This window comes from Stenella coeruleoalba, assembly GCF_951394435.1.
Source record: "Stenella coeruleoalba genome assembly, chromosome: 14".
Taxonomy (NCBI): domain Eukaryota; kingdom Metazoa; phylum Chordata; class Mammalia; order Artiodactyla; family Delphinidae; genus Stenella; species Stenella coeruleoalba.
Window position 1 is genome coordinate 58,281,656 of NC_137160.1, and position 24,510 is coordinate 58,306,165.

The window sequence follows — 24,510 nt, forward strand, 5'->3', positions numbered from 1 at the left end:
GCTACACAGTTTTCATTTTCTAATAAAACAAAACATGGCTATTTATCTGCAAAGACAAACATTTAAGTGTACATACATTCCAGGATGAATTTACTATTTGTGAATTACTGGCATAACGGACAATATTTTTCGTTACAGGTTTCCAAGTGACAGTGCTATTCAGAGATTGTTATATTCACCTACTTGAGTGTCCAGGGCACAGCTTCACATCTGTCACTCTGGGAGGGCTTTTAAGGAAGGAAAGAGACTTTTGAGATAACGTTTGTTTGTTTTTTGATTACCTACATTCCTAAGGTATTTAGGACCTAAAGAAAGTAGAAGAATGCATTGATTATTTTTCTACTAGATTGTCTTTCTTACATATCAGATGTTTCAGCTAAGCTTGTACTAGATCTCAGTCAATTTATGCGTGAATTCTTTGACAGCTACCAGGAATGCATCATGAGTAGAGAACTTAAGTTATGCACAGTCCTGTAACTCACCCATAAAGAGCTTTGTTCCTGAAATCTAGATAGTAGCAGGGACCAGCCTAGGCCTATTTTAATGAGAACCGTTGATGCAAGGCAGGCTTCTTAAATTGCAGCACAGACATCAGAAATGGAAGCAAAACCTATGTAGTGGGGAAAAATAAACAGATTTTAAGAGCAAAGCGGCATATTCTTTCCTCTCTGAGAGTTTGGCCAGAAATGTCCTCCCTTCAAAGCCAGCAGGACAAGCAAAGTAGCCAAGGATTGAAAACAAAACAACCCAAATGAAGGGAAGGAAAAGAGACGTTTAAAGAAGGTCACTCACCACATGTGCTGGTCACACTATCACAGCTCGTTCAAGGGGAGCTTCACCTTCTCTTCCCTGAAGTGCCAGCTCATGGAGCTGCAGGATTGGCTTGAAACGTGTCTTTTCATTGAAGAGCTGTCATTCAGTAACATCTACACACTTTGGGTCCTCGGGAAGGGTTCAACACATAATTACCTATTCATGAAAGGCTGTGCTGTAATTATGAGATGATCATGTATGGTTAATTCGAATAAGGATGTTAATGTTCTCTGAAGCCTGTAGATCTGACCTTGGGTAGAAGACACACCTGGTTGTAACCCCACTTTCCTTCTTGCTGACAAACTCCCAGTTAATCCAGGTTTCAGATGGTCTGTGTTTGAGGGAAGGTGAGCTCTTTCCCCACCCCAAGGCGTGAATCTCGATAAACCCAGATCCATCAGAGAATTCTATTCTGTTCACCAGGGATTGGCTTAGATAAGGCTCGTGACTCAGTTCTTTTCTTAATCAGCATTAGTGAGGTATCTACTTCTACACATAATAAAATCCAGCAATTTTAAGTGCACAATTTGAAAAGATCGACAAACGTAAACAGCCCTGTAACCACTGCCAGGTTCACGACATACATTTTCCTCACCCCCAGAAGTTTCCTGTTGTCTTTGTGCAGTCGGCTCCTTCCCCCACCTTCTAGAAACAATTGCTCTGCTTTATGTCACTATGGATTGGCCTTCGCTAAGTCATCACGTGTATGGAATCGTACAGTATGAGGTCTGTGTACCTTCTTTCACTTAACCTAACGCCCTGAGACTCTTCCATGATGCTCGGTGATTCAGTGGCCTCTTCGACACGTGGCTGAGCGGCTCTCCCCTGGACATCTCTAGTACCATAATTTACTTGTCAGTTTGGATGGCTGACAGACTTTGGGCTCATACTTGCAAAGCTGTTGTGAACATCCAAGGACAAATTTTTGCGTGGACCTGTGTCGCCTTTTCTCAGTAAACACCTAGGAGTGAGATTGCTGAGTCATAGGCAGGTATATGAGAACTCTGTAAGAGGCTGCAAAAGTGTTTCCAAAGCGGCGTTGCCATCAACAATTCTTGATTTCCAAGATTTCCGGTTGTTACACATCCTCGCTTACATTCGGTATTGTTCGTCTTTTTTTTTTTTTTTTTTTTTGCGGTACGCGGGCCTCTCACTGTTGTGGCTTCTCCCGTTGCGGAGCACAGGCTCCGGACGCGCAGGCTCAGCGGCCATGGCTCACGGGCCCAGCCGCTCCGCGGCATGTGGGATCTTCCCGGACCGGGGCACGAACCCGTGTCCCCTGCACCGGCAGGAGGACTCTCAACCACTGCGCCACCAGGGAAGCCCCTGTTCCTCTTTTAAATAGCAATGATTCCAGCGGTGGGAATTCAGCGTAGTTTAATTTGCATTTACCAGTGACAACGGATGGTATGATAATCATTTTTTCACGTGCTTATTTGTCATTTGTACCTCTTCTTTGGTGACATGTCTGTTCAAATCATTTGTCTTTTTTAAAAAAAAACTCAGTTTATCTTCTTAATATTGAATTGTCAAAGTTCTTTATGTATTCTGGATATCAATCCTTTAGCAGATATGCTTCAAAAGCATTTTCTACCAGCATATGGTTGTCTTTTCATTTTCTGAATAGTTTACTTTTTAAATGAAAAGATTTTCATTTTTAGAACACTTTTAGATTTACAGGAAAAGTGAGCACCTCTCATTTCCTCACCCCACAAAGCTCCTTGAATACTGGTGGGCATGGAGCAGTCTTTTTCTGAAGAAACTATAGGAGAATTAACATTAATAAGGGTAAGTATCCTAGTCCATGAAACACCCTACATCTCTCTAGGAATGTCTGCAGGGGACAAAACGCCAGGTGACATAAGTGAGCTGACTCCTGACAAGCCCCCTACTGCGTTATCTGGTACATTCTATTAAATATTGTGCAAATTTAAATTAAATGAGGGAGCAAAATGAAACAAAAGAGCAAAACCCTCCCAAATAATAAGTTTAGTCATAATTGTCATAATTATATTTTCACTTCTAACATAGGCTTAACAATAGATTTTAAATATATATATAATATTATATATAATATATATAATATATATTATATTTATATATAATATATATATCCTTCTGCTGGTATTGCTTATTTATTTCAATTGACGGAAAAATCCTAAAGAGATTCCCTCACATTTTGAAAGCAAGCGTCAAACATTTTATTTGGGAAGTTATTACTGTTACCCTCTTGTTTTCTAAATTAGGGATGGTCAAGAATATAATTGAGTCCTTTTGTGGAAAAAATCACGCCTGGCAAACTATGAAGGAGCTGGACTTCGCTTGTCCTAAGAACCTAATCTAACAAAGCGACTTCTTTTCCCCTTATGTGTGGAACTGGTTGAAACACGTCTACAGACCTGCTTGAGATGATGTGGAAAATGTGACAGAAAAATCACCAGAGTCGTACGTTAAAGGGGACTATTTCTCAATACCCGGGGGAAAAGCGAAAGAGTAACTACAGCCAGGAAATCCAGGAGCGCCTTGGAAAGGGATCCAGAAAGGCCTGGTGATGGCAGACAGGGGAGATTTTGGCAGGAGTGCCAACTGGACACGAGGAAGTAGATGGCTGTGGAGGATCGCCTCTGGCACACAGACAGTTAAAATGCAGGGGGCAGGGGCTTCCCTGGTGGCGCAGTGGTTGAGAGTCTACCTGCCAATGCGGGGGACGCGGGTTCAAGCCCAGGTCTGGGAAGATCCCACATGCCGCGGAGCAACTGGGCCCGTGAGCCACAACTACTGAGCCTGCGCGTCTGGAGCCTGTGCTCCGCAACAAGAGAGGCCGTGACAGTGAGAGGCCAGCGCACCGCGATGAAGAGGGGCCCCCGCTCGCCGCAACTAGAGAAAGCGCTTGCTGCAACTAGAGAAAGCCCTCGCACAGAAACGAAGACCCAACACAGCCAAAAATAAATAAATAAATAAAATTTTAAAAGAATTTACAGAAATACAAAAAAAAGAAAAAATTCAGGGAGCAGGACAATCTCCCTATTACCTATTTTCGGGGGAGAAGACAAACATTCAAGAAGCGTCTACGTCCCAATGATGCTCTTTGCAGGAAGAGTGGGATCCAAGCAAAATGGTGGCAGGTGGGGCCATGGGGGAATGAGCATGGGGTGAGGGTCTCTCCATAACTGTGGAGAAACTGAACAACGGTGATGTGTTCCGGTAACTTGTTTAAAAACCCTAAGACGGCCTTTTCTTCAGAAAAAGACTGTTCCATGCCAGTCTTAGAGGAGTTTTGTGGAGTGAGGAGAGAGGGACGGTGTCCGGGGTTAGGAGGAGGATGGAGACGGAGGGAGGACGTGATGGTGTGTGTGTGTGGGGGGGGGGGGGTGACACAGGGGATGATGGAGAATTCCTCGGAGCAGAGAGTCTGAACAGGAAGTGACCCAGGGGCCGTGAGGGAATCCTTCAGACAAGCTCCAGAAGAGGCGGCAGGGCCCAGACTTGCTACCCTAGATGGGGTGGGGACTGCTTCATTTCAATGTGCTCCTAAAGAAGAAACAGTCCTCAAAGGAAGGGGGATTTGAGGACATCGGTGGGACAGACACGTAGTGAAATAGATGTAAAAAACAGCCCCTCCTTATGGTTTGTCTATTAACCTGATCAGGCCTTCACTGCTTTGCCCTTTGTGCAGTGCACAGAACTACCTTCCAGACTTTCTCTTCTGTACCTCATTTACCGCGTTTGATCTTACATCTGTTCACATCAAATTCAACTGCATATAACAGAAAAAGCAAAATAATTGTATTTTCTCACAAAGAATTTTGGAGGAGCCAGTTCAGGACTGGTTTGGAGATTCCAGAAAGTCTTCAGAATGTTTCTGCTCCATCGTTCTCTCTCTGAGGCTTCTTTCTTGAAGGTTACCTCGTGGCCCAATAATGACACTGGAGTTTTGGGTGCCTGCAGGTCATCTTTGGGGAGATGACTGATGGGTGTTAGGAATGTGGAGGGAGACTGGGAAGGGCTGTAGTGTATGAGTCACCAGCATAGATGCTGCAGCTAAAGTCGAGGGTCTAGGGGGACATGGGCTGAGGACAGCTCCCAGGGGGGCACCTGTAGTCAAGGAGAGTAGGGAGTAGCAGAAATGAGCCTACCATTGGGATGGCACCGATAATACTAATACTCAAAACTAAAAAATTTTAAATTAGGACGTTCCTTGTATATCAAAAAATGCAGACCTTTGAGTGTTCTAGAAAATTGTAGACACTCAAGATTGTCTCTCTATAATTTCCTAGGATGCAAATGTGTGAAGCAGATTCTCTGAAATATGAGGGGGTGCCCACACAAGACTATGCATTTCTCACGAAGGCAGGGTTTTGTGGTCCCCCCACTGCAGCCCAGGGAGGGTCTGGTACACGGTAGGCATTCAATATCTGTCAAATGATAAAATGTTGTTCCAGCCAAAGATCCCTGTTTCCTCCCTTCACTCCTCCCAAAAGTCTTTTCTCTTTAAAGCTAGACCCTAATCTGGAATAAATTAAGTTGAACACATGCATACGGAGTCGAAGAGTTGGAAGGGAAAGAGGACGTGGGTCCTTACCTGTTCCGGACCACGGGCAGTTTGTTCGGGGAGCCACTAGATGGCGGTGCGTATCCACTCATCAGGAGAAACCCGCACTCTGAGCCAGTTTCCAAACGTCTAATTCAAATGTAACAGGTGTAAATTCCTGGATGAGATCACAAAGCGAGTCTACCATTTCATTTGTCTTTAGTAACAGTCTGATTCACTAAACAAAAAAACACTACCTCCTGATAATGGGTAGCACGCCGAACACAATCAACTATCAAACCCTATCCCCCAAGCCCGGGTCCTTTTCCTGAGGTTTCCCAAACAACAGCAGAAGGCTACCTTCCCTTCAGTTAAGTAGACGCCTAGAAGTTCCTCCTTTTCCTTCTTTCCCATCTACCTCTCTCTTCCTCAAAACCCTACTGCTGTCCTAAAAGAGCCAGAGCCCTTGACCTCTCATCCTAGGGACCCACGCCCTTCGTCAGCCATCTGCCAGGACCACCTGCAAACACCTGGCCTGACTCTGGAAGCCACCAGAGGTGATGCTGAGCTTGAACCAGAAGAGTTCACTCAGCGGAGGGTTGGGGATGGGTGGGGAGGCCCACAGCGACCATCCCATGCAGCCCGACTAAGAAGTTCCCCAAGCTTGAGTGTAGAGTCAGTGGGAGGGTGGCTGATTGTAAGATGGGAGGGACTCCTGAGGATGGACCGTGTGTGCCCCTCTGACATCGAGACCTAAACACTCTGAGCTATGAGGAGCCGGCAAAGGCTTTCCAGGTCTGTTACGGGTTGAACTGTGTCTCCCCCTCAAAAGATATGAAGTCTGGACCCCAGTCCCTTTGAATGTGACCTTGTTTGGAAGAAGGACGTTGCAGATGTAATTGGTTAAGGTAAGATGAGGTCCAACATGGCTGGCGTCCTCGGGAGAGAAGAGACACATGCACGTGACGAGGGAGACAGAGACTGGAGCCCTGTGGCTGCGAGCCAAGAGAGGGACACCAAAGATGGTCCCCAAACACCGGAGGCTGCAGGAGGCAAGGAAGCCCCCCACCCCACCCCCCCCACCCCCCGCAGATCAGAGGGAGTACGGCCCCGCTGACCCCTTGGCTTTGGACTTCTGGCCTCCAGACCCGTGGGGAAGTACCTTTCTGTTGCTGTAAGCCCCCCAGTCTGTGGTGCTTCGTGACAGCAGCCCTAGGAAATGAATACAAGGTCATTGGAATGTCTGCTGGCCACTGGAGCCTGGCCTGGAAGGCTCACCCTGGCCTCACCCCTATCCCCGCTCTCCTATCTGTGCTTCAGGGATGGACTCGAAGCCCACCTGTCCCTTCAGGGAGCAGCAGCCTTAGACGTCCGTCCCAGGTGTGTGTGTCTGAGCCCCGCAAGAGCAGCCATGGGACTAGCCCTCATCCTGGGACTCCTGCCGCAGGCGGGGAGGGAGGACTTCACCCAGCAGCTCCTTCCTCCTCCCTGACTCCATCCTGCCCCTGCCCTGTGAGTTCCCAAACCCCGCCAGGCCTGAGCTGTGGAAAGCTTTGACTTGAAGGACAGACTTACATTTTGAGTCACAAGGGTCTTGACTTCTCAAGGTCTGAAAATGAGACGGTTCTAATCCTTGAAAGCGACAGGAAAAGCTTAGGGACGTCCTCAGGCCTTGGAAATAGGGATCAGATCCTACAGGTGTGAAGACAGTGGGGTGAGAGGGGGAAAAAGTTCCCCTTTCCTTGCTCTGAACAAGGTCCGTTCATTCAATAAATGAGTTAAACACACCGAACGTTTTCTCCCTACTATTAGTTTTTGAAGAGTTGGCATCTTAAGTGATCCTAATGACACCACATCTATCTTAATTATAACCCTTCCTCTCAGGGCACAGAGATGTCTATTGGAGAATTTTCTAAATTTCTTAATTAACCTGCCCTGACTTTATGTTGCCAAAGACTGTGCTCTGAAACCATTATGAGATATTCTATATAGGCTACCCCAGAGTAGTTAAAAAGAATTTTTTTTAACACCATAAAGCAAACAAAGTATAGCAATAACCTGCTCAGTGACTAAAGGTCAGAAAGACTAAAGAAAACAGACAACGATCAGAATTTAAAGGTCAAGGGTTATAGAGGTTCATATTCTGCACACATCATTTCCAAGGGAATGTTTGAAGATAGATTTTTTTTTTAACCTGCCCCAGATCTAATGTTTGATGGTGAGGGTTTTATAAGCAAGCTTGAATTCATTAATATGTGGCTGTTTACTCTCTACTTTATCTTTCAGAGAAAGTACTTAATCCTTCATCTAAACAGAGACCAGACCTGGAGTTTAATGAGCAGAGGTTTAACTGGGAGGAAAACTCATCTTTTTCCGTTTCCCTTTAAGCTCTGGTCCCTCTCAGCAAGAGGAGGACTTACCTGCAGACGTAATGAACCTGCAGCTCCCTCCTCCGGTCCCTTGTGAGGCCTGAGAGGGACCCATGCTAGTGTCACATGGTCTTAATGGCATACCCGACTGACAAAATTAAGATGATTTAACTGCGGTGGGTCAAGAGCATCCTATCTTTTCACTCCAGCTTGTCCTTTCTGAAAGTTTCTTTAAGGTCAGGTGGCATTGGGGAGGCCGTGGACCCAACTAAGGCAAAGTTGAGCTAGTGTGGGTTCAGGGGGCAGGGCTCTGAGGTGTTACTGGGGGAACCTCTGGCCTCTGGCTGGTTCTTGGTGGCTGCTGCCCTGGGGAGGGTCCCTGGGCCGCCGGGGCCGTCTGAGGCCCACATAGGTTGCCTCTCTGACCCCTCCGAGGGCCCTGGGGTCTTTGGCCTCCCCCCACTGCGGGCCCGGGCCCCTCTTCACCTGCATGGCTCCTGGGTACCTTCTCCTCCAGACCCTCCTGGGTGTCTCCTTGCTCTGTCCCTGGGGCCACACAGGCCGCTCAGCACTCCCACGACAGGGCTTCCTGGGGAGAGCACCCCAAATTCCTGTCTGGAGCTACCACCAAGGCCATGCCAACCTGGAGATTATACCACTGAAACCACTGTCATTGCTTTTCTAGAACTCTGCCCCGGGGGGATAGTAGTGGGTGGAGAGCAACAGTTCCTTTCTTTGCTTCCTGAGCTTCCCTGAGAGAGGAAATGAGGAGCCTTAGTTGCACCAGACCCCCATCAGGCCTCCCGGGCAGGAGCCTGCCCCAGTGGGGATGAGGGTTCATAACTGCTGCACTAAAGGATGCTGGAAATCCACCCGGAAACAGATTTCCTACTGGAGGAGACTGCTGACCACCTCCTGCCAGCCCTTCCCCTTAGTCCAGAGACTCAGAGAAGAAGGCAGCCTACCCCACCCCCCCGAATGCACACACACACGCACGTACGTATATATATACAACACAACACAGACCACACACACAGTGCGCATAAAACACGTACAGACATGCGCGCACAACACGCACACCAAAAACTCTTAGTAAACAAGATATCTTATTATGGTATTTTCAAAAATCAAAATTAACATAAAAATTCCTGATGAACAACATATTAAAATTCTAAAGATCGGGTTCGACCCTGTGTTTGCACAACCTCACTTGCCTTGTGCTCATCCCAGCTCTAAAATAAAACGTTATTTATGAAAAGAGGGGGCCAGCCTGGGAGCCGTGGTTTGCTAACGTGACTTCTTTTTATAAATTTATTTATTTTATTTATTTATTTTTGGCCGCGTTGGGTCTTCGTCGCTGCGCGCGGGCTTTCTCTACTTGCAGCGAACGGGGGCTACTCTTCGTTATGGTGCGCGGGCTTCTCGATGCGGTATCTTCTCTTGTTGCAAAGCACGGGCTCTAGGCGCGCGGGCTTCAGTAGTGCTAACATGACTTTTTAAAATACTGCATTAAGATAGTATCTGTCCTGATTAATGAGTTGTCTGGAAGCCTCTTAAATTCTGTGCCCAAGGCCAGGGCCTCCGTCTCCTTACCCTGGTCCTGCCCTGGGTAGTGGAGTCAGGATCTGAACACAGAAAGCCTGGCCCTGAGCCTGTGTTCTCAAACACTGGGCTCACCTTCCCTTAAAAGGCCTGGAGGGGAAGGAGCATTGGGCCATCCTTGAGGTCAGAGACCTGGGGATGTGAGGAAGCCATTCCTTCATTTACCCGTCCTGGTCCTGGCTAACTTGAGAAAACATCTCTACATGGCCTACACTATGCTCTTAAAATTTTTTTTTTAAACTGGCTCATTTTTAAGATATGGAAACAGATTCAGTGATATCTGAAGCAATTTGCCTACGTTTACTCAGCTGGTAAGGGGAGGGGCCAGGGTTCATCCTAGGACTCTGCTTCCAAAGCCAAGCTCTTTGACCAGGACCGCCTGGAGTGCTTGTAATCTATGATACATGTATTTAGTGAAATTAGACAAATGTAGGCCTGGAATAGAGATTTTACCCTGAAATGAAGCCCAAGACACACAAAGAGATAAATAGAGACACAGGAAGAGATGGGTGGGGGGTGGGTGGGGAGGGGAGGAAAGGTGGAGGAGGGATGTAAGGGCGATGGGGGAGGAGAGGTGGGGAAAGTGCAGGGCAGGCCCCAGAAGGATGCTCTCATTAAAAGAGGACGTTTGACGGACAGGACGGTTTGTCCTTCCATCTCAGGGACAGCCCTGTGAGGTACACAGAAGAAATGGCACAGGTGGGAAGTGAGAGGTGAGACGCTGGGTGACTCGTCCAAGGTCAGGCACTCACTTGTGATGTCAGGACCCGCCGGGAGGCGAGCCTGGCGCCCTCAGCTCCAGGCCTGCTGCTCTGTCTATTTTATCAGACGACTGTGTTTGGGAAAGAGACAGGGCTGGAAATGCGTGGCCATCAGAGCCTCCATCTGAGCTTGGAGTGGGGACCGTCGAGGGAGGAGTCGTGGAGGCTGACAGCAATGATTTCCCAAATCCCCTCAATGAAGAGATGCCTCTCCCTCAGCCCACCAACCCCACTTCCTTTAAAGCTCAGCTCACTGGCCTGTTGATTCCTGGAGCTCCTAGAAACCCCTGCTTCCCACCCCGGCCTCTCCTATGTGACCTTCAACTCCAGGAATGCTGGAGGTCTTTGAGGGCTCAGGAGAGAGTCTGATAACATTAGAGCGAGGACGCGTTATCTCCCAGGCACTGAGGTTGGGTAACTTGCCCAAACCCCTTGCAGAATAAGTGCAGAGCCAGCGCCCGCTCTCTCCAAGCCAGGCTCTCCCCGGACTGAGACCTGGAAGGAAGTGTCTCCAGTTGCCAGCTCGCTGTCTGCATTACCATGACTCCAAGGTCCTCCCCAAAGTGTTTCCTATTCCAGGAAGCTCTCACCCAGGAAGCTACCGATTACTTTGGCTTCCCAAATCTTCTTCAGAGACCCATCAGCTTTTCAATCGAGAGCATCAGAAATAGCTCACAGCCCAAGACGCTTTCAACCTCTGCCTCTCTAATCCTTGCCTTGCGGTGCCCAGCTGTCCTAAGCGGTGGGGTTAGTGAGCTCACCCTACCTTAATCCAGGCTCCTTCCCATGAAAACCTACCTCAACCAGCCTTCAGAATCTCGGTGAGGATCCTGGCTTTGGCCTCCTTCCTGTGACTCTCCTCCCCGCTCCCCCCGCACAGTAAGAATAAACACAGCTGGGTCTGCTAATCAGCAGATTGTTTGGGTGATATTTTTTGCGGAGCTGGAATTTGATAACAGGAAGAAAAGAGGAAAAGAGAAGTAAGAGTTCTCTGTGCTATACAGTAAGTGCTTATTATCAATAGTTATTTTATATATGGTAGTGTATGGGACAAGAATCTAAAAAAAAGTGGCTCTATGTGTATGTATAACTGATTCACTTTGCTGTACACCTGAAACTAACACAACATTGTAAACCAACTATATTGCAATAACAAAAATAGCAATATAAAAAAAAGAGAAATAAGACAAAGAAGGACGAATAGGGACATTTCACTGGGGACCAGGGACCAGCTCATGCAGCAGCAGGACATCCTGGGGCCCCGGGCCCACAGGGAACTTGGGCCTTGATGGACAGCAGAAGTGGAGGCAGCTACGTGGAATCCCAGGGTTAAATCTGCGGCCCTCCTGTGGCCTGTGTAGGCAGATCGCAAACTTGGTTCCCCATCCGCCAGGTGGAAGGGAAAGCTGCGTCTGCTAAAGAACCATCTTTCAGTCTCCTTTCCGGGAAAGGTTCAGGGTTTCAGGTTCCACAGCCCACGTCTCCCTCCCCAGGACGCTGTCCATCTGGCCAAGGGGAGCCTGCTGAGCCCCAGGGCCTCGACGGTCCTCAGCCGCGGCCACTACTCACTCTGCGGGCATTTGCTGCCGGTGGTCCAACCCCGACTCAGCTGGGCCTGGTGTGCTCCCTGCTAGCCTGGCCTCACCGCCCTCTCCCAGGAACAAGGTCTGAACTTGACTCCCATTTGCCCCCTGCAGGGAGTCCAATCTGCGGTCTTCCTAGAGTCCGGCCTCCTCTGCCCGCCCAGGTGACTGTCCTCCGGTGTGGGTGCTGCCTGCCCCGCCCTCCGCGGGGCCCACACAGCGGAAGCCACTCTCCAGCCCAGCTCTGGACTCATGGCACGCAGGTGGAACCCCTACACTAGATCGAGGTCTTGTGGAGGTTTTCTGCCCAGAACCCCAGAATGTCCAGACAACAAATGAGCTGCCGTCAGCCTCCCCTCAGCCTGTTCACACATCATCCCTTCTCCAGACATCAGCCAGGAGAGGGAGGCCGGGGCCTGTGTTACCACCAACTGGGCGCTCAGCCAGCAGAAGCCTATTGTCTCCCAGTGCGGGTGCTCGAAGTTGAAGAGCAGGGTGTGGGCAGGGCTGGCTTCCTCTGAGGCCCCTCTCCTGGGCTCGCAGATGGCCATCTCCCCGCTGTGTCCTCACTGGTCGTCCCTCTGTGCCTGTCGGTGTCATAAATGCCTCTTTTTAAATTTTTTTTCCTTTTTGAATTCCATTTTACTTTTTTTTTTTTTTAATACGGCAGGTTCCCATCAGTCATCCATTCCACACATACTAGTGTATACATGCCAGTCCCAATCTCCCAATCCATCCCCCGCCCCTGCTTTTCCCCCCTTGGTGCCTCTCTTATAACGACACCAGCCATACAGGATCAGGGCCCACCCGTAGGACCTCATTTTACCCCAGTCACCTCTTTAAAGGCCCTGTCTCCAAATGCAATCACACCCCGAGGTGCTGGGGGTCAGGACGTCGACATACGAAATTGGGGTGTGGGACACAATTCAGCCCCAAGAACCCGGCTCTTCTCTGCTGTTTCCCTCACGTTCCATTCTGTTCTCTTCCAATCCCCAGGGGCCAGAATCCCCGCCTGCCCATTTCTTTTTTCTTTCCAGATGGGAGTTTTCTCATCACGTCCTCTTTCTAATCTGCCATCTCCCCTTCCATAATGGGGAAAAGGTGACCATGGGACATGACTTTGAGGGGAAAGATGAGAAGTCCTTTGACTTCACATTGTCAAAGTCTTCTATTCCTTAGCTTTATGTGGAGGTCGAGGATCCCCGTGGATAAGCCTGGCAAGATGGTGAGGAAAGGAGGTTGATAGAACCGACGAGCAAGAGGAAGGGCAGGGCCTCCAGCAAAGGAGGGTGAGCTCGCCTGGGCTCCAGGATGCCTGGTGCTCTGCTCCCTCAGCCTTTCCTGCCCGGGCCCCTGCGGCACGTTTACATCCTGGGAGGAAAGGCTCTGTGCCAGTGGGAAGAGTTTGCTCCCTGCTTCCGTAACCATTTGGACCCCAGGAGAAGTTAGAACCGTAAAAGAGGGAGCCTTTTCCCCACCTGGAGAGACTGCTGGGGCTCTCAGATTCTAGAACAGCGGGAGCACTTCCCAATGGGGCCAAGATTCCACAGTGACAAAATGGGTCGAGCAAGCCACTGAAAATCTCAGTGATCATATGAACTCTTCTGCACCCTCAAGCTGTGAGGGTTAGGAAGATCCAGATTCTTTGAAGTGGATTGGAAAGAAAAAAAGTAAAAAAAAAAAAAAAAAAAAAGGAAGCTAATGGACAACATTTTCGTGGTAGTTTGTTCTTTAATAGGCAGTATTGAGACCACTTACCATGTCCCTTTTGACCTACCATTCCTTTCGACTGTGATGAAATGAGTTTGTTGTATGGAATTTTCATAATTCTACTTTCTATGTTAGAGTGGTTAGTATTTGATGATGGGCCTGAAGCCAGCTGAACATCCTTTAGAAGTTTTCAAGGTATCTGACTGAGTTTATCAGCTTCTCTTTTGAAGCTTCTTTACTGCCTCTCTGAATGATTAGAGAGTTTTTTTATAATTGTGCAGAGCTTGACGTGATAATGAGACAATCAGAAAGTAGCTGCACAGACAGGGCAGAGCCACTGCTGCTTTACTGAGCAATGAAGGACCAACAGCTCTCCCTAGTGAAATAACAGGGGTACTAAACGTTTCTATGAGCTACCTTAAAAACCCCATTCAATCCTCACAAAGTCCGGATCAAACCTCTTTCTACTGCAGATCTTCACAAGTAGAATCGAAACGTATCAGTAAAACTTCTGATTATCAGTTAGGAATAAGTTAAACAATATATCAATTATTATATTTGTGACTGAAAGACTTTATAATATGCCCTTATTTAAAGAGTCTTAAATCTGAAAAAAACAGATAAAAGTGAATTTAATTGTCTCAGAACAATCATTCATCTTAACTTATCAAAACATAATTATAAGGGCTTATTAAAAGAATAGCAAATATTGATAGACTACTGGTAAGACCAAAAATATTTTGACTGGATTTTCATGAGAAATTGATAAATATGGTTAAGAAACTGCCACTAATACATTTGGGGAAAATCATAAAATGCCAAGAAAGAAACCCATATTCAATTTTTCTTTTCTCCAGGTTTGAACAATGCTTAGTAGAGACTGGGATATTCATGAAGGTCTTCCCTACTTGCTTCATTCATGCAAATGGAAAGTTATTCTGCATAATTCTCAGTTAATGCACCACGGGAGAGGAGAGATTCCCAGAAGACTTTGAAAATTAAATGGAAAGAGACCCAAAGGCCAATATTACATGGAGCCACAAATTGCAGACAGAAGTCAAGTCAGTAAGATTTGATAATCTAATGGAAAAGGCTTGATAGAGAAGAAATTACTTGTTTCAGATTCTACTAATTGTTGAATAGAACACGTATTCATGGGATTCATTCACAATCTAAGTGCATTCACTTGATGGGTTAGAGGAAAGCTCTTAACAAATTAAATTTTTAAATGTAAGCTGTATATGGTTGGTTAACATTTAATATTAACCCACTAGGTGGCATTAGGTGAAAAGAACAAAGAGAAGTTCAAGCTTTGAACCAGGAAGTGAAAAGTTCAGAGTTGTTTGGATTTTTCAGGCAGAAATATATGTGGTGACCTAGATGGGTGGGATGGGGGAGTGGGGTGGGAAGGAGGTCCAAGAGGGAGGGGATATATGTATACACATGGCTGATTCGCTTTGTTGTACAGCAGAAACTAACCCAGCACTGTAAAGCAACTATACTCCAATTTTTAAAAAATTGAAGAATCCATGGTTAGGCATAGAGTTTCTGATATAGAGACCTAGAAAAATGAGTTTCAAAGCAATTGGTTTTCATTAACAGAATGTGATGGGTCATAAAAACCCCATCTAAATGGGTATAATGTCTGGAATGGGATCTAAATTTGGGTCCCTGCTAATGTGCAGCAGTGGTTATTTGGGCCTCTTTATCCTCCCAAGCCTCTTCAAATGCACCTGTCCTGACCACGGAAATGCTTGGAAGTGAGGAGAGCTTGCTGTTTCCAGCTCAGGAGTTAATATCCTGTCTCCCACTTGCCTGCTTTTAATCCTTTGTGTCTCCCTGGTGACCTTGGTTCTTTGATTCTGTTGTTGTTTTTTCTCCCCTCTCTCTACAATATTTGCTCTCAAAAACTTAGCTATGGGGACAAGAAAAGGAAGCATATTTTCCCAAAGTAGCATCTTTTCAATCATTGTGAATGAGACTATGTTGACACAATATAATCACTGTTGAGATAACAATGAAAAGACAGTAATAGTCTTGTGATTCCAACACTCAGGGGTGCGAGAGACCCTGACCAGTTCTTCCACTTACATAAACTAAGTCTGCTGGGCTACAAAATAATTAAATGTATTGACAAACTAATAAGAATCTTAAGAAAATGATGCAAATGAACTTACTTACAAAACAGAAATTGACTCACAGACATAGAAAAAACTTATGGTTACCAAAGGGGAAGGGTGGGGGAGGGATAAATTAGAACTTTGGGATTAACATACACACAATACTATAAATACAACACATAAACAACAAAGACGTGCTGTACAGCGCATGGAACTCTACTCAATATCTTGTAATAACCTATAAGGGAAAAGAATATATATATTAAAAATATATATATATATTAAAAAAAGAGAAAAACAAGTCTTAAAAAAAAAGAAATTAAGGCCAAAAACTAAGTGAAAGCGGAATGTGAAATAGAAAGTACATTGCAAGCGGGTTTTAGCCCTGGGTTCATTTGCCAAACCTGGTGCCTTGGTCTTTGGCTTTTATGGCTGGTCCAAGAAGGAGAATGTAATAGGAGACCCCCTTGGTTTTTTTAATTGATGTGTAGTTGATTTATAATGTCATGCTAGTTTCAGGTGAATAGCAAAGTGATTCGGATGTGTGTATATATGTATGTATATGTATGTATATGTATGTGTGTATATATATATATATATATATATATATATATATATATATATATATATATATGGAGGCTCTACTACCATAGGAATGGGTCAAAGGGACATTTGAAGAAATAATTGTGGTGGATTTTTCAGAACTAATAAAAAATTTCAATTCAAAGTTTAAACCCAACAATTTCCAAACACAATTAAAGAGAAAAGAAATCAACATTTAGTTGCATCCCAATGAGACAAAGCAATCTTCTCAAAAGCTAGAGAGAAAACGCATATTATCAACAATGGCATGAGATTTATTCTGATGATTTTTATTCTGATATTTATTCTGAGATCTGATTTTTCACAGCCCAGGAGAGTGAAACTCTATTTTTAGTGCACTTAGAGAAAACAGATGTAAACTTAAATAATTTTCAGATCAATAAAAAAGCCAATAGGGCTTCCCTGGTAGCACAATAGTAAAGAATCTGCCTGCCAATGCAGGGGACATGGGTTTGAGCCCTGGTCTGGGAGGATCCCACATGCCACAGAGCAACTAAGCCCATGCACCACAACTACTGAGCCCACGCGCCACAACTTCTGAAGCCCGCACACCTAGAGCCCATACTCTGCAACAAGAGAAGCCACCGCAATGAGAAGCCCGCGCACGACAACTAGAGAAAGTCTGCGCGCAGCAACGAAGACCCAACACAGCCAAAAATAAAAAAATAAAATACATAAAACAAAAAAATATGTAAAAAAATTAAAAAGCCAATAGCTTTTGTTAAGGAAATTCTGAAGGAAGTGTTTCATGAAAAGGAAAAGGACCCCAAATATAGATCTGAGATGTAAGAGGGAACATTGAGAAAGCATACATTTATGCAAACACTGGCTGTATAAAATAATATCAATCAACCCTGTTGGATGAAATAAAAACAAGACAGAAAAAGGCACTACAAAAAAAGGAATAATCAAAGTTATGGTGTTCCAAGTTTCTCGTATAATTTAGCAAAACTATGGAGCCATTGCTTGGCTTTAAACTTGGTTAAGTTAAACAATATGTCAACCGTGGAGTTGGTGAGAGACACGGGTGGGATTCCCAAGGCCGTGGTAATTAGTCATTTCTTAATCTAAGCTGTGGGCACACAGTTGTGCGTTGTATCCCTATTCTTTTCTCTTACACATCTTGGTATCTGCTCAGTGCTATGAATTAGCCAGGAGAGAAGTTCATGTGATTAGAAAGTTGAGTGAAATGCAATACTGCCTTCAAGGTGCTTTCTCTACAGTGAAGGAAATACACATGTAGGAACTGAAAAGCCACTAGGAATGTGCACATCAAATATAAAGTGATAGGAGAGGGCAGAGAGCAAAATGGGGCTCATTAAGCGGCCAGAGAAGATTTGTAAAAGGGGTGGCCCTGGAAATGAGGCTTAGAGGAAGAGTGCCTACAATGGGGTGGGTGATTCTAGGAAGGACCTGGTGAGGAGAGGACCTGGAGTCACATGGAGCAGACAGAGAAGAGAGTCGTCATTGCAGATGGGAATACAGCTGAAAACACATAAAAGGGATGAATATTCTGTCTAGTTCTCAAATTGAATAGACCAGTTTGGGGTAGGTAATTGAAAATAAAAGTACTGATTGTTAGTGATGCTTTACCCACTTTTCTTCATTTCCTAGAGAGACTCTGATTGGAAGGCCAACACCGTTCCATTCTCAGACATCCCTATTTAGCAAGGAATCTGCCCTTTGATACAACTTGAAAATTTCTTCATACCCCTTGGTAATTTTTGCTCCTCTCTGCTTTCCTTCTTCCTTTCTGATCTAGAAGAATTTTCTTCCTTTTCCCTCTCTTATTGCATTGGCAAGGACCTTTAGTAAATGTTGAATAGAAGTGGTGAAGTGGGCATCCTTTCCTTGTTTCTGATCTTAGGGGGAAAGACTTTAATCTTTAGCCATTGAGTGTGATGTTATCTGTAGGTGTTTTCTAGATGCTCTTTATCAGGTCAAGGAAGTTTCCTTCTATTAGTTTGTAGACACTTTTTTTATTTTTATTTTTTTTTAATCAGGAATGGTTGTTGAACTTTGCCAAATGATTTTTCTGCATTTATTGAGATGATCATGTAGTTTTCTTTTTTAGCTTGTTAATATGTGAACTATATTGATTTTCAAATGTTAAATCGACCTTGCATTTCTAGAATAAACCCCACTTGGACATGATATATTACCCTTTTAATATATTGCTTGATTAAATTTGCTACAGTTTTGTTAAGGATTTTTACATCTATGTTCTTGAGGGTTATCGGTCTGTAGTTTTCTTTCCTGTAATACTTTTGTCTGGTTTTGGTATCTGAGTAATGCTGGCCTCATAGAATAAGTTGTTAAGTATTCCCTCCTCTGCAATTTCACTGAGGAGTTTGTATAGAATTAGTATTATTTCTTCCGTAAGTGCTAGATCTGCAAAGGGGTCCCCTCCAGTCTGCAGCTGAGTCATATTTTCTTACTTCTTTGCCTACCTAGCATTTTCTGATTGGATAACAATAAAGTTGTGATTTTTACCTTGTTAGAGTCTGGATATTGTATTACTATAAATATTTTTGAGCTTTGTTCTGGAATGCCGTTCATTTCCTTGAAAAGGATTCTATCCTTTTGTGACTTGCTTGTAGGTTTGTTGACTGGGTACAAGCACATCTGCTTTTGAAGTTTGTCCACTACTGAGGCAATACTACATGAGTCCTTTAACTGATGTAGTATATATTTTTAAAATTTATGTTGTTGAAGTATAGTTGATTTACAATGTTGGGTTAATTTCTGCTGTACAGCAAAGTGATTCAATTTTATATATATATATTATATATATATATATATTCTTTTTCATATTCTTTTCCATTATGGTTTATCACAGGATATTGAATATAGTTCCCTGTGCTGTACAGTAAGACCTGTTGTTTACCCATTCTATAGATAATAGTTTGCATCTGCTAATCTCAAACTCCCTATCCATCCCTCCCCCACCCCCCTCCCCCAACTGACGTGTATAAATGGCAAGGGTTCCACTCTGGAGCAAAAACGATGGCTGGTCCTGTGTGAGTTGAAGCAGCTGTTCTCTGTAATCCTTTCCGGTGGTTCTTTTCCTGGCCTCGGGTCATTTCATGACGTGCCTATGCTGACTGGTGCTCTGCAGACAGAGGGGAAGGGGCCGTTTGTAGATTTCTAGAGCTCTCTCTGTGGAGCTCTTGCCTCTCTGGTTCTCTGCCCTGAAAACGCCATCCCTTTGACCTCCTCTTCCTCCCAACATCTTCTCCTGAACTCAGGGAGGCTGCCCAGCTCTTCCTGGCTGCCCTCCCCTCCAGGTGATGGTGGGACTCACCTTGTTTGTTTCTCCTATCTCAGGAATCTCTGTCCTTTGCTATTGTCCAATGTCTAAAGATCATTGTTTCATGAATTTTGTCCTCTTTTTTAGACATCCCATCTTGACTAGACGTGAAAGTCTCAAATTTACTATCTACACTAATTTCGATTTACATGATTCTGTCTTTTCTGCTTGCCTTTCCACTTCTAATCAGATGCTAGGATTTCATGAAACCAAAGTCATGTCAAATGAGAATCCAGGGTTTGGAGGAAAGAAGGAACAGAGAATTAATCAAGTTAAAGATAAAACTAGTTCAATACCTTCACTGGGTTCCTCCTACCTGTGAAGCATCATGCTTGATGTCAAGCAGGTATTAGACGTTTGCAAAAGCCATAGTTCCCTATGGATTTAGAGTTGAATGCAGTTAAGAAACAGGTTTTCTGAGATTTCAGGATTACTCTTTGAAACAGAGAATACCCCTACCCATTTCTTTTTTTCCTCTGCTTCTCCCTCCATTCATTTCCTAAGCCTCCTAGAAAACTATTTCCCCAGCAAGACGGCCTGTGTTTGCCACTTGGAAGCTCTGCAAGCGTCCTTCCCTGGTTGCTAGGGGCTTCCTAAGGCTTCCTACTCAACTGTTCAGCCCTGATCTGAGAAGAAACGAGGAAGCCATTAGCCGCATCCACTCAGGGATGATCTTACAAAACCTGGCTCTTGTCTGCATCTCAGTTCATTTACGCGTTCTGTTTGTCCTGTAGTTGCTGATGCTTTATTTATGTTGGGCATTCGGGCAGCTGTGCTGGCCTTGTTAGAGCGGCTGGTGCCCTTGCGGGAGCATTCCATTCTGCTACATTTGTGTCATACTTTTGCAACACACTGGAAGGCTGGATCTGGGAGGTTCAAGGAAATGTCAGCCCGTGATGTGTGTGAGGCTCAGCTGTGCTTCTCCATCTACCAGAAGAAACATTACTAATTGATTTGTCATTTGCAAAACCACAATCCTAATAAACGTTTCATGAGAGGGTGCTACCAACTTTGACTGCAACACTGGTGGTCTCTGCAGGCTCCAAATCTGACATGAGCTAATTTTTAAACTTCTGCTTATTTTTTGAGCTGCCCGTCGAATCATATAGTAACTTCTCCTTAATAGAAGCTTAGCCAAAGAAAGGGCTATATCTTCCTGGTGGGGGTAGTCATGATGCTCAACTGTGCCCTCCCACATGAAAGAGAAGCCGAGGAAGATGTTTAGAAGGAGTAGAGACAAGTGAGAACCTACTAAGTGCTCGGACCCAGGTACCAAGAAGCAAACTCCTCCCTCCCTCATCTCTTCACACAGGGCTACAGTTAGGATGCAATCTCTGATTGTGTTCCTTGTGTTTATGTACCTTGTCTGGCTCCTCCGTGAGGCTGAGACCTGAATATGTGGCTTTAGGTGACAGGTGAGGTGCAGAGCAGTGGTTCCCCCAGATGGTACCCCTCACCTGCCAGGTCTGTCTGTACACAGCATCTCCATCCCTGGAACCAGCCCGGATGCTCACCTCAGCTCTGTGAGTTCAGGTGAAAGCCCTCGTGAGCACTGTCAGCTTTAGTGAACGTTGTGGGGTGGGGGGGTGGGAGGGGGGGTTAGATCACGTGCTCCTCAGCAAAGAACTCGGAAGTCCTACCTTGACATTGACATTGATGTTCTCCAAAGTGATTTCTCAGCCATATGGCTGGCTGCAAAAACTCTCTTCTTCCCGTTACCCTATATCAGCCTCTCTGGCGTCTTTCCCCTCAAATGCCTTTCCTTTCTGTCATGGAAAGAACTTGGCTCTGTACCGGCAACTGCCCTCCAAACTTGCATCCCTGAACTAGTCACCGTTCTTCAGCAGAGCTATGAGCTGTCCAGGTAGCAGCTCCATCCTCTTCAGAAGGCAGCTGGTGGCCAGCTCTTGTTACTGATTCATTCTTTTCAATCTCACTTTTAATCCAAGAAGATTTTCAAGTGATTTTCCCAAAGGGGGTTCTGGTGGAGGAAATCTGCTCCATCACTTTCCATCAGAGTTCAAAGTACGCCTAGGAGATGGAAGGACCAGAGAAGGTGTTAAAGAGAAGGTGGGAATGGAGTTGGACCTTGACACAAAAGTAGACTTAATGGGTGGGGATGAAAACAGAGGACCATTTCAAGCTATTTTCTGAACTTCCAAGCTATTCACATGTTAACTCTTCCCAAACAGAAACATGACAAAAAGAGCTGATATTCTCTTCACATTCTCCATAGGAGCTGACTAGGAAGGGTTCTAAATCTTTCGTTTGGCTTTTTTAGGTCCCTTATATAGGTGATATCATACAGTATTTGTCTTTCTCTGCCTTATTTCATTTAGCATGTCCTCAAGCATATCCATGTTGTCACAAACAGCAGGATGTCTTTCTTTCTAATGGCTGAATAATATTCCATTGTATGAATACATACTACATCTTCTTTATCCATGTATTCATTGACAGACATTTAGATTATTTCCATATTTTGGCTATTGTAAAAAATGCTGCAATGAACATGGGAGCGCAGATAACTGTTTAAGATCCTGTTTCCATTTTTCTTTGGATAAATACCCAGAAGTAGAACTGCTGGGTAGTTCTATTTTTAATTTTTTTGAGGAACCTCCAAACTGTTTTCCATAGTGGCTGCACCAGTTTACATTCCCACCAGCAGTACACATGGGTTCTCTTTCCTCCACACCCTGGCCAACATGTCATTTCTTGTCTTATTGATAACAGCCACTCTAACAGATGTGAGTTTTGATTTGCATTTCCCTGATGGTTTGTGATGTTTGTCTGAGGAAATCTAGCTTCCATTGTTTCATTCACAGCTGACACTCCAGTGAATTCACCTGAATTAAGTCACTGAATATGCACAGATCCTTCTTTTCCTTGGTTAGGACTGCTTTGTCCTTTTCTCCATCATTCTCATTTCTAGCCTTTCACCATCTGCCACTGTTGATTTATGCTCTTCCTCATTTCCATTTCATAATTTTTAAAAATACTGACTTCTGACCACAGTTTCATACCTCCAAAGCCCTTAACTGTTTTTTTTAAGCTAGTAAGGAATACTAAAAAATAACATTACCAAATAACGACATAAAATAAAAACCAAATACCAAGAGCTGTTGGGTAAACTAATAAAACATTACAACTTTTCATCCAAACCAGAATGGATCATGGTGGGTGATTTCTCAAATCTAGATCACCTTTCCTTGGCGGCTGGGTCTCTAAAAAGATCACAAAGTCAGGGAAACCCAACTGAAAACGCAAACATCCTTGTGCACAGGGAGAGCTGCAGGGTTAGTGACCGTTATCCAAACAGAGGGGGTCCTTGCGGGTGGGTGGGACTGGGAGGGGCAAGCTCACTTGAAGACCCGGAGGAGAAAGGAAATATGAGAAAGCCTAGAGAAAAGGTTTGAAAAGCGATTTAACAAAGGCCAGAAAAGAAGAAGGAGAAGAAGAAGAAGAAGAATGAGGAGGAGGGGGAGAGAGGAAGGGGGAGGGGGAGGGGGAAGGAAATAAGGAAGTACATTAGGAAAATTAGGTAGTCAACATCAAAGGAATTGAGTCTGCTTCACCTTTTCTAATTCTTCCCTTTCCAATCTGCCTGTGTGTATTTACTACACTACATACCTAGTGTTTCTAGTCCTCTGTCTCTTATTCAATCCAGCATCACTGCTGAGTATCAGACACTTTGGCATCTGCTAGGGCAGCGGCACCAGGATGTGGACCCTGCCCTGAGCAGCAGCCAGAAGGAGGAGGTGGTGATGGGGGAGGGCAGGTGGGACATTGAAGATGTCATTGCAGGGCCGAATAGACTTTTGACAGGGTAATGGTTTTTATTAACTAATTACAAGGCTTAACATAATCCCAAGAATGACATTTTACAGGTTTAACAGATTCAGCAGTTCTATCAACTAGCTAGATTAGCCCCAATGTCACAATAAAACTCTTCTGTTTACTGAAAGTCTGTAAGACATTGAGCCCTAGGCGTTTTCCCAAAGAGTAGAATAGACAGTGAAACTAAATGGAATAGAAAATAAATGGAGAAAAGCAGGGGGTGGGGAGGGAACAGGAGGGAAAGAACAAAACAGAGAAAGTGCATGGAGTAAATATGAAAAGGACGCAGGGTTTGATGACTACTGAGAATAAGAGCTAGAGGGCTTTGGGAAGGTTATCGTCTTTGAAAGTCATTGTAGGAGCACGTTTGCACTCAGAATCAAGTTGACACAGCAACCTCTTTTCCTACAAGAGTATTCAAGAAAGATTTTGTCTTCAGCACCATCAACAAGCTTCATTTGAAATGGCCTAACCACAGTCAAGTCCTTCCATATAACATCCTGCCAAAAAGTTTCACAACTATCGTTTTGGAGCCAAGTAAATTATTTTTAACCAGTAGACACCAAAGACTCTTTCAAGTAGGTCATCAAACAGAAGTCTGTGTTCTTCCGCTGCTGATTCTAACCTCATAATTCAAAACAGTTGAAAGGTCTAAACATCAACAATGAACATACAAAATGCTTAACAAAAACCTAGCTCCTAAAGTGGGGAGGACTCCCGGGTCTCTGGTTTACCGTCTCTGGATTTATAGACAGTTGAACTGAGATGTGGTGCCCTTGAGTGATGCTCTCAGAGCTACACAGCTGATAGCAAAGCGGGGGCTGAACTTGAATCCCAGCATCCAGACTCCTGACAGCAGCATCTCCCCCCCACCACACCGCCCTCTCCTCGTGAAGAAATAGTTTCAATCTCCTCTTTTTCTGCAGCCCCTCTGCTTTCAGGATTCTCCCGAGATTCCATATAAGGTCATAAGAGTAAGACTCGTGCATTGAACAGTCTGAGCTCGGGCACAAAAGTGAAATGTTTTTATTTTCTCCAACTGCTGCCTTTAACTATGCTTTCCTCTTCTTATCGCTTAAACACATCTTGGGTAAATTCCTCAGTTCTTTTGTTCATTTTATGTATTAAAAAATGTCCACTACCATTTAAAACTTCAATTTCTTGTCTTCTTGCCAACCCACCATTGAATGATTCTTAAAATTTACTTCACACGGAGAGAATAATTGCAACTTATTTAATTGTTCATCTTTACCATTTTTGTTGCATGTTCC

The 24,510-nt window shown here is 44.7% G+C and overlaps 1 protein-coding gene across 2 annotated transcripts in view; it reads right to left on the bottom strand.

Moving 5' to 3' along the window:
• Positions 1–347: 347 nt before the first annotated feature.
• Positions 348–24,510, bottom strand: part of LOC307197235 (uncharacterized protein) — a 41,891-nt gene continuing 17,728 nt past the window's right edge. The window contains exons 1-6 of one of the 2 annotated variants that reach the window (XR_013831359.1): positions 8,200–8,224; positions 6,920–7,036; positions 6,507–6,556; positions 5,396–5,522; positions 793–969; positions 348–610 (exon numbers count right to left, since the gene is read on the bottom strand). Coding sequence is in view for 1 of the 2 variants with exons in the window: in XM_079942998.1 (XP_079799124.1) it covers positions 5,457–5,522; positions 6,507–6,556; positions 6,920–7,036; positions 12,085–12,246 (395 nt within the window). In the remaining variant the exon portion in view is untranslated. Of the gene's footprint in view, positions 611–792; positions 970–5,395; positions 5,523–6,506; positions 6,557–6,919; positions 7,037–8,199; positions 8,225–12,084; positions 12,247–24,510 lie in introns of those variants that run through there. The other variant, XM_079942998.1, reaches the window with a different exon arrangement.